The sequence below is a fragment of the Leptinotarsa decemlineata genome, unplaced genomic scaffold, assembly GCF_025532065.1.
Source record: "Leptinotarsa decemlineata unplaced genomic scaffold, Ldec_3_MD MMD2_tig00001064_RagTag_RagTag, whole genome shotgun sequence".
NCBI lineage: Eukaryota > Metazoa > Arthropoda > Insecta > Coleoptera > Chrysomelidae > Leptinotarsa > Leptinotarsa decemlineata.
Genome location: NW_027412558.1, coordinates 14627455 through 14653710, shown reverse-complemented (window position 1 = coordinate 14653710; position 26256 = coordinate 14627455). Strand labels below are relative to the sequence as shown.

At 32.7% G+C, this 26256-nt stretch overlaps 1 protein-coding gene across 32 annotated transcripts in view; it reads right to left on the bottom strand.

Moving 5' to 3' along the window:
* The window catches only part of Tlk (Tousled-like kinase), a 298447-nt gene that overhangs the window by 12148 nt on the left and 260043 nt on the right, over window positions 1-26256 (bottom strand). For 31 of the 32 annotated variants that reach the window (XM_074175729.1, XM_074175730.1, XM_074175731.1 and 28 more), the window contains 2 exons: window positions 14700-14790; window positions 1293-1537 (listed from right to left, as the gene is read on the bottom strand). In XM_074175729.1, coding sequence (XP_074031830.1) covers window positions 1293-1537; window positions 14700-14790 — 336 coding nt within the window. Of the gene's footprint in view, window positions 1-1292; window positions 1538-14699; window positions 14791-20499; window positions 20807-26256 lie in introns of those variants that run through there. The other variant, XM_023157826.2, reaches the window with a different exon arrangement.

Sequence of the window (26256 nt, the reverse complement as noted above, 5' to 3'; positions counted from 1 at the left end):
TGACAGCGTGGATTTTCTTAAAAGCTTGTCAACAGTGAAAAATCTGTTGTAATTCTCAGTGTATATCTACTGCATTGGATGTATCTTCATGGTGGATGTTATTTATTCACACAGGCTTCTCCAAGGCTTTCGACAGGCTAGTAGACCATGACTAATTTCATCAATAGGAATTGTTTTGTAAGGAGATGAATGTGAAGTTTTTCGGCAGATGATATAACTAAATGACTATAAGAATCTTGAAAGAGATGTCGACAACTTCAATAACTGGTGATAAGCCAATCAGTTTCCAAAGCAGATAGAGTGCAATATTTCCATCGTAAAAAGTCACCAGTTATTTATTTTATAGCATGATCGGACCTAGTCTCTGAAGAACAATTGATTTGAGGTTTAGACATTATTTTTGATTCACCTCTCGAATAAATATTGTACATAGGGGCAACAGAACTTGGGTTTAATTAATTCTAGAAGGTTGAGCAACACCAAAATAACTTTCTCCTCTAAAAAGCTTCTGGAATAAAAGTTTGATGCAGATGTATTATATAGAATGTTGGTTTCAATATAAATACATGGATTAGACAATACATAGGCAATTTTTCTGGAGCACGTTAGTTTCAAATATGATGATGGAGTTTGATAAAATATTGATGTACCACTTGAGCAATTACTGTCTAGATTGGTCAAACCCATTGCGCACATCTGATTGAACTCAGATGCCTATTTGAAATATCGCTTCCTTGTACCACTCCATATGTAGATGATTTTCGTTGTGAATCTGCATGCATTAGATCCTTGATTAGTAATTTCATATCCACCTACAGTGTAGATCTGTGCTCATTCACAATTCATATTATTTGTTTACCTTTTGCAACTATATTCGAATCGATTATAGGAAGTGTTTTTGTATCATACATATTTATCTGAATCTATAATCAGTTCTGGATGTGGATGTGTTCTAAATACTCAAATATTTTTTTCACTATAACAACACCCTTTTGTCAGAAATGAGACGTTGTTCTGGGTGGAAGACAGAATGAGTTTTGGGTCAAATGCTTTGAGAAAAAAACATTTTGGCTTTTCTTCTACTTCTCCGCCTTTCAACAAAAAATGTGGGAAACTTCTATCTATTTCTCCTAAGTAGTTTTCGCTTCCCAATTTAAATATGTTTTTGAGTCCGAGCTTAAAAAATTTGATCTTTCTTAGATGTCAAAACATTGCAGAGTTAAAAAAGAAAATATTCGAAATACTGAACTGCGATTATTTTGTTAACAACTCATTCATAAAGATCAACTTACCATCGGATAGGGTTGCTGAGGGGAGGGGCTTTTCGCACCCCCGTGTCTAATAGGACTATGACTATTACCCGAATGCTTGAAATACTCGTTGATTTTCTTATCGGTAGATGAATTCCGAACGCCCCCTTTCACGGCCGGCGCTCCGCCACTGTCTTCCACTTTCCGTTTTCTTTTCCGCTCGCTCGGCGTCCTAGGTACCTTTTCTGGAGTATTCGGGTCCACCTCTTTATCGCTGTGAGAGGAACCTTCAGAAACAAATCTCATATTAGCGAACAAGCAAATCGCAATGCAAGCTGAAAAAATGAGAAAAAATTAGGTAATTTACTCAATGGCGTTTTTCAACTGTTCAAGGAGACCTGGTGAATAAATTTTCAATCTTCGCCACTTCATTTGAAAGTCACAATGTTTCAACCTCTACTTTTTCCATACACCCACCGTTTATCGATTTATAGAAAGTATCGACGTCCAATATGTACGTTAATTTTCAATAAACCATTAGAGTTCAATGGAGTTTTGACCTCAAATACAAAATCTTTGTTTTTTCAAATATACGTGAACTAAATTATACTCATTACGTAGACTTTCACTCGACCTAATCATTACTACTCTTTAATTAATTTACGGTATGAATTTTGATTTCTCAACTTCAGAATAATTGTTACATAACGCAAGAATGGACATCTGAGACAATAAATACACTCTACAAATGTAATGACATGATTGTGGGCAACATAATCAGTCCCAGCAACTTTTAAAGAATAATTTCATTCTCAATTCGACACGAATGATTTACCAAAATATCGAAAAATTTATAGAGCTACTGACGTTTCACAACAAAATATCGAAGAAATCATGTCGCCTAGTTGAAACAATAAAGATTGCGTATAGCTTTCAAGGCAGGTTTATAGTGAATCAAGATCAATAAATTCATTTATGAAGAATTTGGCATGCCTTTCTATCTGTTAGATAATCAGAAATACTCAATGAAATAATGCATGGAATAGTCCATGGACTCGGTGTATTACGAATATTCATATAACCAAAAATATTATATTTTGAACGAGTTCTGCCACCATTGAACAAAATTTAACAGCAATTTACCAGAAAGAACACTTTTCTATATTTCTTCCTCTACGAAACATTATTTACAAAATTCAAAACTCCAAAAATACCTCAAACTATCTCTCATCCCTAAATTTGTGGTTAGAATTTGGAATAGAATTTTCCATGCATCTATTTCAACAAAGAAAGAGCAGGTAGCTGAACCCCGGTATCCAACTTTGAATCGATTGTAATTTTCTGCACAAAATGGCTTACGTTTTACATATAGAATTCCGGATAAAAATTCTATTATAGTCCACGTCTGACCTTGGCATGCAAACTGAGAACAAAGGGTGGAGGGCGTTAGAATATACAGGATGGCTAATGTCTCAACGAAATCCTTTGAAGGCACATTTTCTACCCCCACCTTTTAACCTGCTTCCAATCTATTGAAAGCGAATCTTCAATTACCTCATTATACCTCAAAATTTAAGAGAACATACAAAGTATCAATTCACCGTGCGTTGTTTTTGAACCTGACATCGATTCTATTTATAAATTAAAAGTATGCACTTTTCTACAGTCCGTTATAAAAAATGAAACACATTACACTATGAAATTTATAAAACATAGAAATTAACACGATCATCAAACAAGACAGCTAATCAAATCTGCATTTTCCACAAAAACCTATATTTTACAGAGGAATAATTGAATACAAATTATCAAATGACAAACAATTTCCCAATACAGAAAAATTGAAAAAAGCTTCGAATAACTATTTGTTTCATTAATTCACAATCATTGTTTGTTTTCTTCTGAATTAATTTAGACCAATTCTGAAATAGCTTCCTTTGAAGTTATATATTTATGTAAGAATATTTCTTGCATAAATAATTCCCTGTATAAACCATTGTAGTTTCTTGGGAATAAATAAATAAATATTTTATAAATAATTCAGTTATAAACGTGTCGAAGGGTGAAAATAACGGTTTGGTTTTGGGAAAAAACTCCAGCAATATTCATTACCATACCAAAGGTTCCGAATAGTGCATCACAAGTTGTGTAATTAAAATTTATATTTCCGTAAGTACATACAACAAAAAGGTAATTGCTGAAAAGAAAATAACTCCCAATACGAGTAAAAAAACAGTCTTCAAAGAAGCAGAAAAGATTCAAATCATGGCCTGATTGATCAACAAAAAAAGAATATCGGCATGTATGGTCAATTGTGCTTTTAAATTGAAATTTCAACAAGTAGGTGAGTAATTTACTTCAAGGTCATTATTGACTACAAAACTGTTTTGAATAAAAACGTCTGTCGTAGCAAACTAAACGAAACATATTCATGACTCTTATAAGAAAGTCCGATAGTCAGATGTTTCAACCAGTAATTCAAATAAAAAAAAGTCATGTTTCAGATTTTTCTCTCTATGAGGTGACAAAATCTTTTTTTTTTTTTTTCGAAAAATTCAAAACATTTACGAGCCAAGAAAAATTCGTTATCTATTCACAATATTTTATAAAAAACTTCATAATTTATTATTATCATTACTCCTTGTACAGATTTTAGAAATAGCTGGCCTCAAATGAATCGCAAGATATTCGCTGTAGACGTCCAATTACCGTTTCAAAATGGTGGATTATAATCTCTCGAACTTTAAATACTAACCGTCCTAAAAATATCAGCCACGACATTTGTTGCTTATTCAATGTTTACTCATGTATTTTTCATGGAAGAGGGCAAAGCGAAACATAATGGATGTGTTTAATATATACCGAGAAATCAATGTATTTATAGATATGTGGGATATTATTGAATCTTCACATAGTAAGTAATTGAAAAAGTAATAAACAGTTGGAAGTCTGTTTTAACCCGAGGTCTTGTCATGTGCATGTTCGATTCATTATGCAGGACGAGTACCAGTTAAGTAAGTATATGGTATTAAGTACCTGCGCACTTGATTAAAATACTGCCAAATTAAAAACCTTGGCACATATGCATGAAAATATTGATAATAATGATGACTAACGAAATGCAAATTATTGTCCTAACTTATATTTTTTGCTAGTTTTACAATGCTGGAAGATTCCACGTTTTCTGCCCCATGCAAATGGGTGATCATTTACTTGACCTTCAAGATTATTCAATGCAATGATAAACACGTATCTGTGTAATACGTTATCTTTATATTTCTACATATGACGGGCAGCAAATACCCCGAATACATCCAGAATAAGTGTCTCCTCATTATTGATAAATCGTGTAAGATGAGTTCTTGCAAATTTTACTGTTCTCAAGTTTCTTATGTAAAATACTACTCCAAGATATTTCGAATATGTGAACCTCAAAATTATGCTTATAAGTATTCAACAGTATACCTATTGGGATAAAAGTTTTTTTATTTCACCCCTTTTCTGAGTCTAGCTTTCTCTCTCTCAAATCTTACATCAATTGCTTTTTCTCCAAGGTACTGTCTCATTCCACTTAAGTACTTTTTATTATTTTTTTATTTACTTGCAACCCTAAAACGTTTTAACAGGGAAGGTATATAAGCCTCAGTCACTTCTAGTGCTTTATTTATGAAGCTCATTTTTTAGAATATTGCTCAATATTTGGAGATCCGCACTCCAATCACATCTTGAGGCTTCCGATTTCATTCAAAGAAAGTCATCCGTCTGATTAATTTTCCTTTCAATGTAGCGAAATGTAATCTCTCTCTTGCCCTTTTTTTCAAACATTTTTTTCAATTAATGAAAGTAGATTAATAATAGAAGCAAACATTCTTATTGCAACATTTTTTGGTAGTGTATTATTAATTCGTAGTTTCTTGTGATAAAACAAGATACGAAGTTATATATTAACATTTCCTTACTTTTTCTTAATTATGGTTCTCGATTGTTTTTAATGATATTATGCACAATATTCATTTTCCCAAGCTCCCCCTTTTATTCTTTATACATATAGGTGCAACTGTACCACTACTAGTTCCCCGCGGTTGGCGCTCCAGTTGGAATATTTAAAAATCCTTTCTTAAAGCACATCTACAACATACAACCTATAGGTATACAAAATTTCAGCCTCCGAAATAGGGCGAAAATATAGTTGAGGTTATGCCATTCAAAACTGGAAATATACTGGTCTCAACAATTTCCACAATCTGTCAAACATGCATTCACGAGGTGTTTTCAACAAATAACGGGATTTTACTTTTCATGTGTTCGAAAAGTCTGATTGACATTTATTTATTATGTTGGTATACATACCCCCATTTTTGAGTGCTCGACAATTTTCGTTAGTTAAAACAAATGGAACAAAGAATTTGTATAAAATTTTGCGTAAAAAATAAAATGAATTGTAATAAAGTGTGTGAAATGTTAACAAAGACCTATGGTAAGTTTGTTATGAGTAAATAAAAAGGGTTCACAAATGGTATAAGCCTTTTCAAGATGGCCGTGAAGAAGTTGAAGATGACTAATGCCCCAGAACATCAACAACCGATGAAAAAATGGTTATGAATGATCGCCGATGATCCGAAAAAAGGCCCGGATTTGTGGAAAAATAATTCATAGCTTTTGCACAACCATAATCCACCTTCTCACACTTTGTTGCTATTTCGTGAATTTTTGGCTAAAAACAATACCGTTACGATGCCCCCGTCTCCATGTTCACCAGACATGACTGCGTGTGACTTTCTCCTTTTTCCAAAAATAAATAGAACTTCAAAGGGTCGTCGTTTCATAAGCATAGATCATATTGATGCGCATTGCTGAAAGAGCTAAAGGCTATTCCATTAAGTTTGAGAGGTGTTTCGAGGATTGAAATAAGCGCTGGCATAAGTGTATAATATCTGATGTTGGGCATTTTGAAAGCTGCAACATTAATGTAGACGAATATTGCTTTCAAAAAACAAAAATTCTCGTTATTTCTTGGATATACCTCGTACCTTATGATCTGTGTTGCGTATTATTTTCAATTTTTCGTTTGTTTGAAGGTGATTGACAATGTTTTATGTTGAATTTCATTAGTTTGGACTTCCATTGTGTGATATTATATAAAATGTTTTTAAATTCCTGAAAGAACTAACAAAAAAGAAAATAACAATTATATTAAGTAAAACACCCTGAAATGAAATGACAGTAAAATAAAATACAAGTAAAAATAAATACAATTGAAAAAAAAAATTAAAATAAAAAGTTAAGAGATTCCAAGCCAAGTTACTTCACGACGTTTCGATTGTTAGTATCCACAATCGTCTTCTGGTGATAACTGGACTAATTCCTCTGAGAGATGGCTATTTATGGGTCATTCGAGTACTTAGCATATAGTCATCTCTCGGAGGAATTAGTCCAGTCATCACCAGAAGACGATTATGGATATACTAAAAATAGAAATGTCGTGAAGTATAGTCGAAGTAATCTTTATTGTGAACACTTAAAGTTACCGGCAACCTCAAAGGCCAAAAAAAAACAGTACAAGGAGATAAAGCCGCTGCCAGCTAGAATACGTGGACTGAAGACTTGGCTGTTCGTATTCGATGATTTTTACTAACCGAGTTTTATGATTGGCTGAAGAGTCATAAAATTAAATTTTGAAGTCATGTCACGGTGACGAATAGAATGCAAGCCGTCGTATTGTCAATGTTCAGTTCAGGAACTGATCGCGATTTGAGTATTGAAATTCGATATTGGTAGTTATGAGGTTCGTTCCAACCTTGAGTCACCAACAGATTTCCAACAGTTAGTAAATCGTTGTCAACGCGCATGTCTGGTAGATATTGGTTTCTGATTAATTTGAAATTTCTGATTGGAACAGCTGACAGCTGATACTTCAACTGAAGTTTGGCATGGAATTTCAACATAACCTTTAAAAATAAATCTAATCAAGTGTATTTCTGGAGAGTAGTAGTAGTAGACTTTATTTTAGGAATCCTAATATACAATATATAGTTATGCATATATGAATAATTTATACAGTGTCACCGATAAAGTCCGCATCAAATGGGAAACTTTTTTATTTATCGTTTTATGTGAAATTTGATTTTGGCAGTAGATTTTGCTTAAGAAATGATGTCAAATGGCGTCTACAAAATAGGTCACGTGATTTCCTTAACCTGTCAAAATTGACATTTAAAAAAAGAAACATCGAAAAATGACATTATTCTTCAAATTATCCAAAAATATCAAAGGATAAAAACATTTTCTTTTGTAATTTTATACCCACACACCAAGTTTCAAACCCATAATAAGTATTTTATATTTTCACTATTTTTCCGCACTCCTGCTTTTTCTACTTATCAAAATTTAAGCACACCTGTACTAAATCATTTATTTTAATTAAACTCGTCACCGAATTTCTTTTTTTGTAATACATATAATAATATTTTAAGAGCCTCTTTGATGATAAAAACAAATTTTGAAAAATAAAAGTTGTCAAACTTGATGTAAAGTTCATCTAGTTTCAACGGGGCTTTCAAAACTATACAGTACTATACAGTTTTTTAATGAGCAAATGGCCTCACAATATGAGTTAGAACAAAGTGTGGCCTCATTATGCAGTTGTAACATGTTAGTCTAGCAAAGGTTGATACAGATTTTGAAATTCTAGATAAAAAATACTTTTTCTTGCATATCTTTCTAATGGTATATTCGGCATGCTTATTCAAATTTAATTGATGGTCTATAATGAATCCTAGGTACTTAATTTCATTTACAATTGTGAGTTGATTATTGAATATGCTGATGTTAACGTCGTTAGTATCAATCTTTCTTTGATTCGAATTTGTTGTAACCATCATTGCCTTAGATTTATTGATATTCAATTTGAGTTTATTCACTTGTAGATATAATTCAATGATCTTTAAAGATATATTGATATTTTGTACAGCTTCTTTTAAATCACAGTTTTCCGTATATACAAGGGTATCATCAGCAAATAAGAGTAAAATAAGGTTGTAGTATTTTATATCTTTATTCCATTTACTAATCAACATGGAACTGGGAGGTAAAAGTAGGTCACCGCAATAATTAATTTGTGTAATTAAAGATGTTCATATTTTAGGTACACTTGAAGAATTCCTAATTTTTCCTGCGCCAGCAAATATGTAATTCATTTTATTACAATTTTTGCAGGTTATGTTGTTTGCAAGTTGCATGAACATAAAACAGAAACAGTAATACGGAATTCGCATGCGTCAGATTAATGGTTGGAAGATAATCCTCAAACCATTCTGATTGATTTCGAACAGGTTTGAATCTTGGATGGAACAGAAAACTGATAGTTTACTAATGGTTGGAAACTCACGTTGGAACGCAATCACATTACTGCGCACAATCCTGACTGTCAGAAACTGTTTCTGACGCTGGATGGAACGAACCTATAATTACTTAAAATTTTTGTTATCTGTTTAAAATGTGGCGTCCTTAGACAAGTACTAATAGTAATAACGATTGTGAATATTGTAGACTTTTTCCTGTGTAGTGATTCCAATAACGCTGATGAACAATGCGAAAAAGAGATACCAGTGAATAAGATTCAGATGCATTTGAATATTGAAACACATAGAGTATGTTTCAATGTATATAAGTTTGGTTCTTTGAAATTATGTGGAAAAAAACTTAAGGACTGTAATATTGACTATCATAAGAACATGGAAGCTAAAATTTTTGAGGAATGGTTTGAAAACCCATTGATCCCAAATTTGGATGCGAATAGAGTAATAGTTCTTGACAACGCTTCCTATCCTTCGCGACAGCTCATCAAAGTACCGAATAAAAATTCGAGGAAAGATGAAATACAAAGTTTTTTAATGGATAACAATTTGTATTTTGAAGATAACTATACCAAAAACCAACTACTTGAAGTTTATCAGACAAAAACATTTGAAAAAGTGTATGCCCCCCTTGATAGTATTGCTGAAAAGTATGGACACACCATACTGAGACTTCCCCGCTATTTTTGTGTTTTCAATCCCATCCAGTTGATTTGGGGAAAATTGAAACAAAGCATCAGGTGTAAAAATAATTTTTCAAAATTTGATAAGAAGGTAATAGAGCTAAATAGAGGTAATAGCTAAATAGAGGCAATAGAGTTGAAGAAGATGTATTTAATATAACCGAAGAAGACTGGCAGAAAAGGATTAAAAAAGTAATTTTAGTTGATAAAGACTACATGGAGATTGGAAACTTCCATAGTAATGGTGGAAATAAATTCATTATTGATTTAAATGACGACAGTGTTAGTGAAACTGAGAATATGTAAGAGGAATTATCAGAAGCTTTCGCTCCTATCTAATTATATGCGACTCTTAATTTTTATTTCCTTTTTTTGCCTGTATTTCATTTCACTGTTATTTCATTTTAGGGTTTTTTTGCTCAATAAATTGTTATATTCAGCTATTCATTTTGATTTTCTATTTTATTTATTCTTTCAGGGGTTTCAAATTATTTTATATAATATCAGACAATGGAAATCCGAACTAATGAAATTCATTGTCAATTTTTGTTTGCAGTCATAGTACATGGCAACTCTTGGTATGTATCACGTGTAAAAAAACTCGAATTAATCATAGCTGTCTTACGAAAGGAGTTACAGTTCACGCTGAATAATTTAGGAAACTCCCATATAGTGCGATTCAGAGTGATCTAATATGTTACAAATACCTCGATCATGATTCGAAAATAATTCCAAGGATACATTGTTCAATGACTAGCACTAAAATATTCATTATTCACAACCAGCTACAATACTTTTTTGTCGCCAGGCAAATCGAAGCTTCTGCTGATGTTTTCTGAAATTTGTGTACATTGATTATTGTGACGTTTTATCAGTAAGTAATATGAAATGGAAAAATACAGTATTATTAAAAGAATAATATATTTTCGTCAAGGTCGAGCCGAGCTATATCAAATAAAAAGTATGTATCCAACGAAATTATTGACGTAAAAGAACTGAACGAGTACAGGAGTGAGCATAAAAATCGATTTTGATACAGTCGGAACACAAAATCATACGATGTTGGTATATTTTTAGCGTTTTCTTTTTGAATATTACCTTGAGAGTACGTGATCATTACGAAGATGCGTCACAAATTTCATGAAACTGGTCGTTTCGAGAAATAACCTGAACAGTCTGGAAATATTATTGGAAATTCCCTGATTAATAACACTTTTCAGTTTGCATCGTTTGAAGTTGAACTTCATTTAAATAGATCTATTAATAGAGTTCTTCGATTGATCATCTACTTATTTTGTAGAAATTCATGTTAAATATAGGATAAAGAAAATAAATTTTGTCTGGTTTTTTTAATTTGTTACGACCGGTTTCGGTTTACTTGAGAATGGTTTAACAAACCGAAACCGGTATTAACAAATAAGAAACTCAGTAGAAATCAGATACAAGTTATTTTCTTTATCCTATATTATTTATTTATTTTATTAATTTTTATTTGTAATACAATACTCTACAGGACATAGCCCAATTATAGAGCAGGAAATAACAGAGTATATATAATAAATACATCACAAACAAGTGACTATAAAGACTACACATTTTATATTTATTATAGGTGACAAAACAATTATTTTAGGAAGTAGGATTTTATATTTGACAATTTGCAACTAAATATATCTAAATTATCGCTAACAGAATGTGTCACTTTACACATGGTATGTATGGATCGAAGAATTCTTCAGAACATTTGTGCGAGATGTTTTTATATAGAAAGTACTCGGGTGTCTGGAACAGATTCTAGGAATGCAAATATTAAACTTTTCCAGTAATGTTGGGCAGTCAACTATGCTTTTGATAATTTTATAGGTTAGTGCAACACTATAATATTCACGCCTTTTTTCGAGACTGCAAAAGTTATGCTTTTGTAGCAATTCAGAGTGGGTTGTTCCTATTGGAGGATAAATGCCATCGGTTTTAAGGCTTAGCAGTTTTAAAAATCTTCGTTGAATTGTTTCTATTCTATCAATGTGATATTGATAAAAGGGGCTCCACACAACTGACGCGTATTCTAACTTTGATCTTATGAAAGCATAGAATAAAGTTTTTAAGGTCGAAGTTTTTTTGAAATCACTAATGTTACGTGCAATTAATCCGTACAAACGACAGGAGGAGGTTACAACATTATCGATATGCCTATTAAATGATAGTGCAGTGTCAAATGTGACGCCAAGATCAGTAAATGTTTCTGGTCTCACCAGGGAAACGTTTTCTATTGAATAATCAAAGATCAAGATATTCGTTTTCAAACTGTAAGACATGCCTTACATTTATCCGGGTTCAGTGACAAGTTATTTCGATAACACCATTCTACAACCCGTCCTACGTTTGCTGAGAAGTTCACACAAACATCTATGTTCTCAACGAGGCAGAATAGTTTTAGATCATAGGCATATAAAAGGAAATACACATCTATGACATCTGCAATATCATTAATGAATATATTGAAGAGCAACGGCCCCAGATTTGAACCTTGTGGAACACCGGAAGAAGCACTATATTCGCTAGATTTGAAACCACTGAGCTGAACATATTTTTTAGAGTATATTTTATAGAGTATATTCCATGAAATTGCGAAGCAGCAAATTGCCAATAAATTGGTTTCTATGGTAACTAAGTAATTATAGACTATATATTGATGACTGTTGAAGAAGCTACTGTGTTAGCGAAACATGTGATATATTTCTGAAATAAAGTTTGTGGAGATCAAATTGAAAGGTGTAGTTTATGAAATTTCTATGAATCTTCATGAAGAAACGGCCGAATCAATCAGAAATAAATATATTTCAAAAAACTAAAAAACACGCTTTTAAAGAACATCGAACTAAAAAGATAAGAATATTTTTTCAAATAAGCGTTAAACAATAACGAATGAAAAATACTAGAATTTTGTATATCAAGCGCTCGTCGCTTTTTTCACAATAATACAAGTAATTTTCGTTCGTTATTGTTTTAAGCTTATTTAAAAAAAAAATTTCAACTTTTCGATTCGATGTTATTTAAAAGCGCGTTTTTTAGTTTTTTTAACCTATATTTATTTTTCATTTTTCAATGTCGTATACTATAAAAGCGCGTTTTTTAGTCTTTTAAAACTATAAACTATGGGATCAATCAGCCGTATATTGTTTAGAAAAATGACCATTGATATTTTCCGATTCCGGAGAGGGAGCCTGAAAATCAGCTACCAAGCCCAAGGCAGCAGGCGCGCAAAGGAGGGTTACAAATAAGGTAGCAGGCGCGCGTGTTAATACAAAAAAATTACTTTTTTCAAATGAAGAAATACATGTAAAGTGAGTTCAAATTATATCAAGGAGGTTACGTACAGCGCCATCTGCCCGCGAATAGATCAAGCAATGAGGTCGATAATTCTGTCTAGCTTGAAAGTTACAAGCAAATAAACAAACATACATACATAAATAAATACATACATTCATAGAGGTGAAGCTAATAAAAGCGTGTTAATTAAAAAGAAAGAAAAATATTTCATTTGAATGAACTTTCCACGTCTCTGTACATTTTCATGTGAAGATTTGCGATAAATTTTATATTTTCACTACAATTGAATCTTAGGGGGAAGAGCTTCATATAGATATGTGAATAATATTCCAAAAATTACAGAGTTATAATATAATTTTTAGTTTGAAATAGTATTCCAATTTCTGAGAAACTGATTTGCCACTCTAGTAAAGCAGGAAGACAAAATTAAGAAAAACTAATGTTTAGCTTTTATCATTCAGTAATAGTAAAAAATTGTTTAAGAAGTAGTGACAGATTGCTTTCTACAAATTCTAACTTTAGAAGGCATCACAAGCCATAATTAACTTCAAACTTTAAAAATGTTGTAGTCTGATCTTTTGAATGCTTGAATTACTTAAGATACTAACTAATATGTATGATTGATGACTTGTTTATTTTGTGGTAATTAATGATCACTTTAATGAAATGAGTAAAAACACTTTTGTCTAATTACCTAGGTTAATTTTATTTATACGACTGGTTTCGGGTTTAACCCCATTATCGAGTATAAAACTGACATGTAAACTTTGAAAACTCAGTTATATCGGGAGTTTTTTGGGTAAGATGGAAGGACAGGTACCTATTTGAACGAACCAGGTTGCCAACTTTAAAATTCAACACTGAAGCTGCTCATAATTTCACTGTGGTAAATGATGGTGCAGAGTCCCCATACACAGAATCCAACTCATCTATGATTTGCATAGGCGTATTGCCTTCCAAAAACAAATATTCAATGACAGCTCAATACTCGATTTCATAAAAACACTCACATAACTCACTCAAACGAATGTTACATAAAAACTGCGCGTCCAAAATGGCTGAAACTTCGATGAGTAACTGTCGAAAAATGAACAACGAAATTTACTAACTTTTATTTACGAGTGCTGCTATGCTCATGTTGATGTCGGAAACTTTTCAGACCTCCCTCGTATTTTCCTAAATCTCTGCTCCTGCAGGGACCCACATTCATGCAACATCATTTTTGATAACATTACGTTCACATTTAACAACATCAGTTTCTCATTATGAATGTTACTGGAGTTTTATCCCAACACCAAACCGTTATTTTTAATACCTCAACAGGTGTTTCGATCACCAAGTGATCATCTTCAAGAGGAAGATTAAACCCTTATTATGTTGAATATAAAAAAATGCAATATCGTAGATAAACATACGAGATATAAAATTCAAAATATCTTTTTAATCTGAAGTTATAAAAATATTTTACAAATACCTTAAAAAAATGCATTATAGTGAACGAATGAATAGTGAAGGTATCCAAATCTTTGGCATAATTAGACTACTTTCTGGAACATGTTCAATTTCAAAGTTGAACTATTATCAAAACCCAATTTTAATTAATTTATATCACTAGGTGACAATCTTTCTAATAGGGAAGATTTGTATGAAATCAATAAATATTTCGAATTTTACTCCCAGATATTCAGATTTTGTTTACTTGAATCTCTGTTAATGGGGGGAAAGGGAAATAAGTATCAAAATTGTATTCACTCAAGTTCAATAAAAACACTCTAGGTCAGGAAACACGTCAACTGTGGCTGAAAAAAGTCATACACACCTTGTAGGACTTGATAAAATGAATTTTAATTAAACAGGTACAATTCGGTACAATTTTCAGTCCAATTTTTTTCAAGTATTATTCACATTTTTACCCAGCTCAATCACCTATCTGACCATAATTATAAAGAAAATTGAATATGAAAATGAATTATCCATATAGTTTTTCCATTATGTGGAATCCATCACAACCTAATAACAAATAAAACCGGTCTAAGTTGGATTCTAGAACCAAAAATAAACTAAAAAAATAAAAAAATTACCTGTACTCATATTGGAGTCTTGGCTATGTACGGGTTGTGTTACGTTGATTGTAGACTGTGGTGCCATCTGTATCTGAGATCCAGCTGACATCTGAAAAAGAAAAACACATGAATACTCAAATATCGAGATGAATATGACAGATGATGGTGGTAAACGCGAAGCCAAAGTTTAAAATGTTTTTTTTGCACCACATACCATCTGGTATCAATCATAGAACTTTTCGAATAAATACTGCTAAATTATTTATAAGAACTTTATAGGTTCACTAACATTTATAATATTTTTCCGATTCCTACTTCCAGAATATTGAATTAAAATTTCGAAAATGTCACTTGTTTCAATTATCGATCTTAAATCATCGTTTATCAAGTCAAGAAAATGTTAGAATCGAAGAAGTTGCAAATTGATCAATATACTGTGTAACTAATCAGTGGGGACTAAAAATTTAAAATGCATTGAAATAATTTTACTTGAATTCTAATACATTTTGAATTTTTTATAATTTATCATTTATAAAATTATATTAACCGTATATTGAAATAATTTTTTTTAAATATTTAAACTTCATCACAAATTGTGGAAAAATAAATGAAAAATTGGCAAATAGGTACAATAAAAAGTCGACAAGAAACCACTATTCAATCAATTTCACAATTCGATAAAAAATCAAAACAGGAAAACGAAAATGAGGAGTTTTCATTACAATACAGTACTTAGAACTGGATTATGAAATTGAAATAGAAATAAATTGAGCAGAACGGAAACATTTTTGAGAACAAAAGTGGACTATTATCAAAGAATGTCAATTATTAATTGAAACCGTGGACAGATGTAATAAATAGCCACTGGGATCGATTGACAAATATTTGCTAAATGAGTAGACTTTAATTTATTTCTGTGAGTAATCTAAAATGTTATTTGAGTTACGACAGATTTGCTCTCTTAGATAATCCGGTAACTTGTAAAATTTTATGCAACTGTACTAATAATTAGATCGGGGCTTCAGATTGAATTTTTGTAAACCGATACAAGAGACACCATGATGAAGAATGGTGTTAAAGTTTTGCGTTGTGCCCGTTATACCGGATAGTGAATTCCCAAAAGCAAAGCCATCTTCTGCAACACCAACTAGGTAGAAGACTGAAAAATAGATAGCATAAAATCGGTTTGAATTACATACAGTTCTCACTTGAACTGATTGTAGAGCAGCAGTTTTCATACGTTCACCCCGGACTGGATCACAAAATACCTAAAGCCGTTATTTATAAATCTGATCTAAATTTAGTACAAGGAATATATTCGAATCCACTTCTATTCATTGTTGGTAAAACCGTGATCTGTTTTCAAATCAATGCGTTAAGAATGTCAGCAAGCCTTATTGTTAGTAAACGAACCGAAAAAAAATGCAGAAGTGTAAAATGCATCTTTCATTTTCAATGTAATTGTTCTTTTCTTGGTTTCTTGTATTTGATCCAAGAATATCTCAATAGTCAAAGAATTGGATGTAATTCATCCACAAATGATTTACTTCTTGCAATTGAATTCATCGCTTTGCAAGGTCGTCCGTCATCCATCTGTTCTCTCTTTTCATAACCAATGAATATCAGTTTAGATTTATTATTAAGCATCACCAAAGGTATAATTGAAAGCTCAAACAGCTTTATTGGATATGTACAATTTCAATTTAACTCTTGGATATTGCTGAACTTTTTAACAATGTGTTAAACTGCATTCAAAACTAAGACATAAAAATTATTCAATTTGGGATACTGATCTGAAAGCTGAAAGTGGTATTATTATTGGGTTGTTCAGATTTTTCCTGTGGAAATAGAAAGAGTGATTTGATAAGTAGATTTTGAACCTTTGGTGAAAAATGAATACATAGAAAACATTTTTCTCAACACCAGAACAAAAAAATTGCCTCAAACGCGCATTCTATAGAAAAAGCGTTTTTCAAACACAAAACTTGATGAAAAAATCCATATTCTTCTGATTAAATATGAATCGAAAAAAAATACAAGTTTGATTTCTTTTAAAGACAAACTTTCGACTAAAGCTGAATTCTTGCAACAATTTCAAGATGAAAGTTTTAAGTTACCACAAATATCAATGATAAACGAAACTCCCAAAGGCGGTGCGCCGAAATAGATTTGTCTTGTCTTTCTCTTCAGCTTTCACTGCAAACCAACTAATCGAAAAAAGAGCCCAAAAATAAAGCGTTCGTTCGACTGTTTTGAGCTGGCACAGATCTCAAGTGGTGCTAGACAAACCACAAATGAACTATTGTCCCTAAAAGAACAAACCTGAGTATAAACAAGCTTTTATATTTCCCTTATGTTATTTGTAAAACAGTAAACTCAATTCACGAATATCAAAGGTTCTCCAAGGCGGTTGGCGATTCGTCTTGTTTCTTAGTCAACATAAATTTATAAAACTTCTGACTTGTGAGACCGGTACATACAGAGGACTGGATCCTACAGGAGAAGAAAATAAAGAGCAGATAGTTGTTGATTCACAGATGGATCAAAAATACCTTCCGGTTGCGGTGTTTTCAGTCGCAGACACAGGACAGAGATATTAACCTGCCTAGGAACCTGTGCGACTGTATTTCAAGCTAAAAAACGACTCTCCTCGATAAGAAGACTTAACATATTGTCTCTGGTCTGGATTCCTGGCCATATTGGCCTGAAAGGTAATGAGGCTGCTGACTCCTTTGCAAAGGAGGATGCCGCAAGCAGCTTCATCGGACCAGAACCTGTAATTGGCATCGCTTTAGGCTTTGCCTAACAAACATTGAACAAACAAAGATTGAACACTTAAATGGCAAGAAGATTTATGGAATTCTGGAAGAATCTTCCAGGACTGGCTCACTTCAAGGTGTTTATTCACCCTTCGAAGCTTGATACCAAACAGTTGTTGGACTACAGTAGGGATGAACTACGAAGTCTAACAGGCCTTCTTACAGGTCACTGTCATTTGAATCATCATATTCAGAGACGCGGACTGTCGGAAGACACTGTGTGTCTGTCGCCTCTGCTTGGAAAATGATGAAACAGCAGAGCACATACTTTGTGCTCAACATACAAACTAATCGGCTTCGTTAAGAAGCTGGGTTTTTTGGTCGACTGTAAATAGGTGTAAGCCACAATAAACCCTTCCAGGTTGCGGTGGAGGGTCAAATAGACCCACTCACTTTGGACCTAACCTATTGTTACCTAAGACAGGTACATGGCCCACCTTAATATATCTGTCACCAGGTTTGGTTAGGTATTCTACCGAACCGGAATGAATCCTACCTACACAAAATATTGAAATTTGTACCCTGGGCGTCATGATTTATGTAAGACATCATTGCAGAGAAACATTTACAAAAAAAGTTGCAATATTTCAACCTCTGAAGATATCCAAGTATCTTACTGTACGAAACAGAAAAAACATTCCTATGAAAGGAAGTCCCCATTTAATAAGTGAGAGAACAGAAGAGGTTTTCCAATAAATATTTCAAATGGAATGCGCGATAATAAAATAATACATCCGATTTTTCCTGATGTATGCCTTAAATTACTTGTTGGCTATGGTTTGAATAAAATTGATATACGAGTTAAAAAGTATGTCTACATTGAAATTAAAAATTTCTCAGCATGTGACCTATTGGTACAGTATTGCTTTTGAAAATTTCGAAAAATAAATTATACGATAGCACTTCACCAGATCTAAGTGAAATCAAAACAAAAAAATAGGTATGTGATTGGTAAACTTGCTAAGGACTTGCATAAAAAATGAAGACAATTTGAAAACATGTATTGTCATTTGAATTTTGGTACAATGATACTTTCCGTTTGAATGTCATTAGTAGTCAAAATTGGCATAATATCGATCAATACAGAATAAATAATTTTGATATTCTTTTATTATGTTATAGGATAGCATTTCTAGCACGAAAACTTGCCGTGTGAATTGTGAATGAAAAGTGATTCAACGTTCGATGACGTTTCAGATGGGCTTTTTCTCTCGGAATGCATTTCGAAGAAACATCCATGTAATTGGACTGACCGATAATTGATGAAAATCCATAATAACGTATTCAAAAAACAGTTCACGAAACCGCGACGTGTTTCGATATGCAATAGCATCTTCAGGCGTCACAATACTGACAGAATCAGTATTATGACGCCTGAAGATGCTATTGTATAGCGGAACATGTGGCGCGATTTTGTAAACTGTAAAGTGAAAATCTTCCATTAAAGTGTTTTTTAAATAATGCATGTAATTTAAAGACAGTTTCCCGAAGAGTGATACTTTATAATTTTATCTTCTTTTCTTGTACAGCTTGTTGAACAAAGATAATGATATAAAAATGAAAACGCAGCATGTCATAAAAATTATAGGTGGAATAAAAAATTAACAATATTTAAAAAAAATGCAGGTCCGTATTAGACATATATAGATTTTAAGAGAACGTGGGTGACATTCAACTAGCTTTACATCTCTAATCGTTTTCAAGATAGTAATTGATATATAATGAAAAATGTGAAATTTTTTTAGAAATTAAATAACAGAGTAAAAGTATAATGAATATCATTCTCCTAACAATTGAATTGATACTTATAGAAGACTAGTTGTTGCCCGCGGCTTCGCCCGTGTAGAATTTGATTTGTCACATTAAGTTTCGTGACAGACCATTTTCAACAAATAGTTACAAAATTTTATTAACCCAAAACTACAGGTTTCCAACTTCAAAACTAATGAAATTCAATACAATGTTTGAACCCCTATTTTTCCCCCTTGAGAGTGGAACTTCCTGATTCCCTTTCTTGATGTATATTTACGCTAAACAAAGAACCTACCTGCATATTTCAAGATTCTAGGTTCAGTAGCTTCGGCTGTACGTTGATATAAGAGCAGACAACAGCTAGTAATTTATATTTTTACTTAAAAATTACAGTAACTAAAAAAATATGCCAACTGAATCGAATTATGTTACCTATAAAGAAATTCGCAAAACTAACACAATCGTCAACGACGTCTGTCTTCACGCGTCTGTCCGCGTTCGGGTCGCGTTCTCGGCGGTGGCGCTTCATTGCTTAGACCGCCCCTCTACCCCCGCGCATCGCCCACCGCTATCTTACAGTTGAAGCGAAGCATGATGGCTTACTGCTTTAGAAGTTAATCTTATCGTGATAACTTTTAAACGATTCGTGCACATTACATAGTGTAAAAGACAAAATGTATCTATATTAAATACCTAAAACGACAATCAATTTGTATAAGAATTTGACAGATATTCTAAACTGTGCATTGTTAAAAAGTATTCAATTCAATTGTATTAATGGCTCAGTATTTTGTATATAGTGGCTACCACATAAGAGGTAGATATATGCTATCACGAACTTTTATTTAGAACTATGTAAGATGAACCATCTTACGGTACATTATCTGCATGTAACTCCAACGCTTTATGCAGCACACGCCAAGATAGCTCTCAGGGAGCCAAAATTACACAAAACCTTTGTAAATTGTAGCCTATATGTTACTTCTGATGTTTAAGCTGTATTTATGTAAAGTTTAATCTAAATCCGTTCAGCCGTTTAGGCGTGAAAGAGCCACATACATACATCCATCGTCACAAACTTTCACATTTATATTAGTATAGAAGTATAGATATAGATGTATATCCCTTTAGGAAAGATAGCTAGGCATTACTTGCATACCAATTTCATTTTTTCACAATTACAATTTTCATACCGTCGTTCAGAGCCTGTGGCGTTTTAATAAAATATTTTTAATCACTCCACCTACCTAATGATGAAACACTTTTTCGCTGAAAACGTGATCGTGCATCAAAGTAAACACTGTAAAACCTTCGAATCGTATTTTGATTCGAAACCGGACACCGTTCAGAATCAGAATGGTTTGTATAAATACCCTTGCAGAATCCGTGACAAACCCGAAGAAAAAAGCATCGTACAGCCTACGTCACACAGCCGAGAATCTATCTCTTCCAGCCCGACATTTTCAACAAAGGTAGTACACGACGAAAACTCACCGACACAAATAAAATAGCAACTCGCGATTGCGTAAAATAAAACTATATAATGAAAATAAAAGAAATCGGCTATGTGTGTGTTAGGTGTGCGATAGTACTGGCACAAACTGACTAACATTTAATTCAATAAATTGCATGAATTAATAATGAGCCTACGTTTACGAATGTAAACCAATCGTTTTTTGAATCGACTCGAGAATTGTTACAGTTGGGACGTCATTCCCGGTACAGCTGACAGATAAAACAGATAACAGTTCGTACTTGGAAAAATTCCGAATGTTTGCCGGCCTGCCGTTGATACCTACAAACCATTTACATGACTCAAGTGGCTGGTAATTTAATATTGTAAACAGAAGACAAGAATATATTTGAATGAGGTTCCAGTATGGATGTGTGACAGTATAACGTGTTGTTTTCAAATATTAAGAGTATTTTTTTTTTGGACAAAACACAATAACTACAGGAGAATCCTTAAGGAGTTCTCAGAGCGGTGCCTGTGCGAAAGTAGCGATTCACATTGGATTTGAAACGCTGGAAATTATATCCATTTGGAAAAACGTTCTCAGGAAGTTAATTCCACATAAGCATGGTCTTCTACGGTATCATGCTTTTTAACAATATACGTAACTTTCAAGAAATATGTATTTAATTGATGAATTTAATATTAATAACCGTCATCATTGAAATTTATATATTTGAAGAATGCTAGAAATTATTCGAAAATAAATTGGTTCTGGGATATATTCTTGTATTAAATGATTATTTTTCTCAATGACTAGAAACGATGGAACGATGCTAGGCAGCATTTACAAAGTTTTACATCAATTTTTTTCTTCTAAACGATGACATAATTACCAATTTGAAGACTAGCGGTAAAACAGTCATGGAATTAGCATGTGTCATTATTAAAATTGTTTCTTGCATAGTGCAAAATTTTCGTATCCTTTAGATTTGGGAACTTGTGGAATGGTTTGAAAACGTCGAATCATTTTTACCTAGTCTGAAGGACCTTTCATTTTCAGCATACCGTTTTTGGAAATTTCGACCACATTGTCCCAAATAAACACTGTTACACTCCGGAATTGCTTGGGATGGTAATGGGATTCTTTCCATCCAGATAGGAAAGAATCGCTTGGGATGGTAATGGGATTATTTCCATCCAGACAGTCATAAATTAGCAGCCTTCAATTCAATTTTGCACAGAGCATTCTCACTGCCTTTGTCTGCAAACAATCTAGCTAGGGATATTGATATAATTACACAGATAGATTATAATAATGGTTTCAACGCAGATACTATCCAGAACTTAGAAAACAAAGCCGTAAATTCACTTACAGATTAATATACCCCCAGCTCAAACAATCAGAAATGGGTAACTAACATATTTTGGAAAAAGAACAGAGATAATTGTGGGTTTCTTCAGAAAAAAAAATGTGGATGGAAGTGGCATTCAGATTACATGCCAGGTTATCTGATTTCCTTTGCAATGCCAAAGATAAGGTGGACAAGTTGGAGAAATCGGGAGTTTATAAGCTTAAGTATCCGGAGTGTAATAGTGTTTATGTGGGACGAAATTTACAAAAACGGTATGCTGAACATGAAAGGTCCTTCAGACTAGGAAAAAATGATTCGACGTTTTCAAACCATTCTTTGGCATACAACCACAAGTATCCGAATCTAAACGATACGGAAATTCTGCACTATGCAAAGAAGGGTTGCAAACTCAATTATTTGGAATCCTTGAATATTCACAAGCATAAACATTGCGGGTGCAATGTCACTAGTAAATAAAATTCAGCTATCCAATTATTACCTCTTTTATTACCTACAGTGGTGCCATATGAGGGCTAATGTAATCAACCATTGTTAGTTTAATGGTATAAGTTTGAAAATGTCCGTATAGGACGAAACTGCAGTAACGTTAGTTACAAATAAAAGTGGTAAAAAACATAGAAAGTTTCAATTCTCTTTTCTTCATTATAATTTTCTGCCACGTAGTAACGGCTACATCCATCAATTTATTTTAGCAATGGAAAAAATTGACTCGCCCTACGGACTCAAGTTGTTATCGTGCTTGTTGCCGTCATCGAATTCTCAAATAAGAACGTTTTCGACAAAAAATTGAAATTTATCGATAAAATTTTAAGGTTTTATGGTATTATTTTCGGATGAATGCACTAGACCTATTAAACCCACAAAACCCAAAATTGTAACGATTTATTTCCATTTTTTAACTTAGACTGTTATTTAGCATGAGAACAAACAGCATAATGAAACCACTGACGTGTTGTTTTATCCACTGCTCGTTGTTCGTATTCAAAAAATACACTTCAATGTGAAATTTCCACTTGAAAGTTTACAAAACCGCGACACGTGTTTCGCTATACGATATCATCTTCTGGTGTCAAAATACTGTTCGTACGAATTCTATGTCGTGCTTTTATAGTTTAAAATATGTTTTTTCGTTAACCAGCTGTCGCACCCCTACGAACAATAACCGTCAGAAGTAGAAACTTGTGCGAGCTAAGGATTAACGAGGTCTTACTTTTTAACGTGTGATTCCTAACACGGGTTGGACGATAGCAAGTGAAAATCGATCGTTCAGACTAGGGCATGAACCACCGACCAACACGTCAGTAAATTCGAGCAAGTGAACAAAGCACCTACGTCGAACCGCTTGGCTACCGATAGTGAATTGAATCATTATGAATTTTACTACCTGGCAAATCGACATGATAAATTCATTGCCTTAACTATTTAGGTATCAAGGAACAACTCATTGGACTGGAGAATAATGAATAATGATTTTTACCTGTGCTATCTTTTTGCCTAATTTAAAGATCTGTCCTAATTCCTAATTTCCTCATTGCAAACTCAATTCAATAAAAGAGAACAGTTCAAATCTACTTGATCATTGAGCAATAATCCCGAATTTTCGTGTCCATTGATTTCTAAACATTCTAAAAGGTTGAGTTTTGAACCTTTCTGTTCCAAATACAATACGTCATGATTGTGATTGAACTCGTGCCCCTCTGTCAAAAGATGATTCACAAATGTTGAATTGGCCTTTCAATTGAAAGAACTACTTATGATGCACTTTTTGGAACCTTTGGTGTAGTAATGAATATTACTGGAGTTTTTTCCCAACACCAAATCGTTATTTTTAAAACCTCGACACGTGTTTCGATCACCAAGTGATCATCTTCAAAGACTCTGTTCTGGTTGCCTGGCCCTAATTTTTTTCATTATTCTATAGGTTCGAAGAAAATAATCAAATTATCTAACACTCAAGTGATTCCAGAAATCGAGATGAAACCCTCGAACAATTTGTCAAATGATAATCATAATCATTGAATCAATGGATGTTAACAGGAAATAATGATATTATTTAATTATAATAATAATAATATTCGGCGAATTCACAAAAAAGATTTTCCTTGGTACACAAACTAAAATAATAATTGAAGCTAATATCAATACTAAAGGCATACAACAACAGATCTGATATGTTCACGTCATTTCTCTATTACAGGAATAGGTGTGATGTTATTTCATAATCATAACTGAAGATTTAATCTCAATTAGCTTTTTTCAGAAAATAGATCAATAAGTATATAATAATAATAAAAATAATGGTGATAATTGCAGTATTTTCTGTCAGAATCAGGTGTAAAAACCTAATTCTACAATACAAGGTATAATCATTCATTCCATTGAGGTCAGATAATCAATAAATTCATTACAAATTGCATTTGTAATTCCAATAGCCTTAAATTTATTACTATGTATTCTTTTCTATTAATATATCTTCCACGGCGAGTGAGATTGCAAGAAACTAATAATTGTCCTTGCCTAGGACAACTAGTTGATTTTTAGCTATAGGAGGCATTTTAGAACAATTTGCTGCATTGAACTATTTCGAAAAAAAATTAGACATATTGATGATAGTTCTTTTCAAGCAAACCTCTTGTAATAATACTTAGGAAATTAGAATTAACCTTTTGATATTGAAACTTTTTTAATGAATCGTTTATGGTTTTAGGTTTTGACGTTTGATTAAAATATTTTTTATGAAATCTTCACTGAATTTACGCACCAACTTATCATGTAGAATTTTTTTCAGATTATGGAAAGTGAAATTTCCCAGAAAAATCAATAAAAATGGATAAAGACGTATTGCTTGCTGCACATTTACGTTATGATTAGGTACACATGTTACTTATCTTCTTCAATTCCTGTCAGATGTTTTTTTCCATTTTCTTTTTCCAAATCAATAGATTTCAAACATCTATTGAAATTTTACGACGATGTAAACTCAGGGATTCCAGTTTGATAATTTCATTCATCAGTTTAATCTCTCCAAAACTAAAGATACACACTGTTCTTTTTTATGTGAGAATCTCATATTTTTCCTTAAAAAATTCTCCATATCTGGTAATCATTTTTTTTTTTTTCATTGCATAGCTTTTAAAGAATTTGTATCTAGAAACAGTTATAAATTCCACTGAGTTGTTGAACAAATCACAAGAAGCTATACTTGAAACTACATATCTACAAGTTATATTTTGTGTTCTAAAATAACTTGCCATCAAGAAAAGTAGTAAATAGATTAAGAGCAAATAGTTGGCAATATTATCATAATTAAAGGCAGTTTCCTTTCTAGGTCTGTATTACCATGTCTTCAAATACATAATTATTCCAATATAATTTTCACTCAATGAATATTACTGGAATATATATGGATTAACTCATATAAACTTTATTTCTCAAAAGTGCTTTTCAAAGGAGAATCATATGTAAAATAAAATATAGATTATTCATTAAAAATCAAGATGAAACTGTTTTGATTCAAAATTCATAAATGATCCACAATAAAAACCCTGACGAGAATTTTGCGATATTGGATATTACTGACAACCCTCAGAAAACGAATCGTGCAAATTTAACAGATTAAAAATAAGTATTTCAGTCGTCAAACTTAATTGACGGAGATGAATCACTCTCTTATCTTATATAGTAACTGAACGACCATGGGTTTTTTGTATATAATATCAGGCATTATAACTCGCATCATAAACACCTTCGATACATCAGGAGGTGATCTAAAAGTTCAGATCACCTGAAGACGTCAACCTGGTGAGTGAAACAGGCGTTGAGAAAAGTGACACAGCTGTGGTAAGACAGTTCTGAGCAGTGATAAGTACTTTTGTAGAACTCAACCATTTCCAACGAAAACTCAGTTGATGGGTTTGGTTACAAGATTAAATGTCTCCAGGAATCAATGTTGATGGAAAAAAAGAGAAAAATAAATGTTTTCTAAGACAAGTGATACAGTTTTGAGCAGTGATAAGTACTTTTGTAGAAACCAACCATTTCCATTTTCAACGAAAACTCAGTTGGTGGGTTTGGTTTCAAGATCAAACGTCTCCAGGAATCAATGTTGATGAAAACAAAAAATAAAAAAATAAATGTTCCTGAACACCTGAAGACGTCAACCTGGTGAGTGAAAC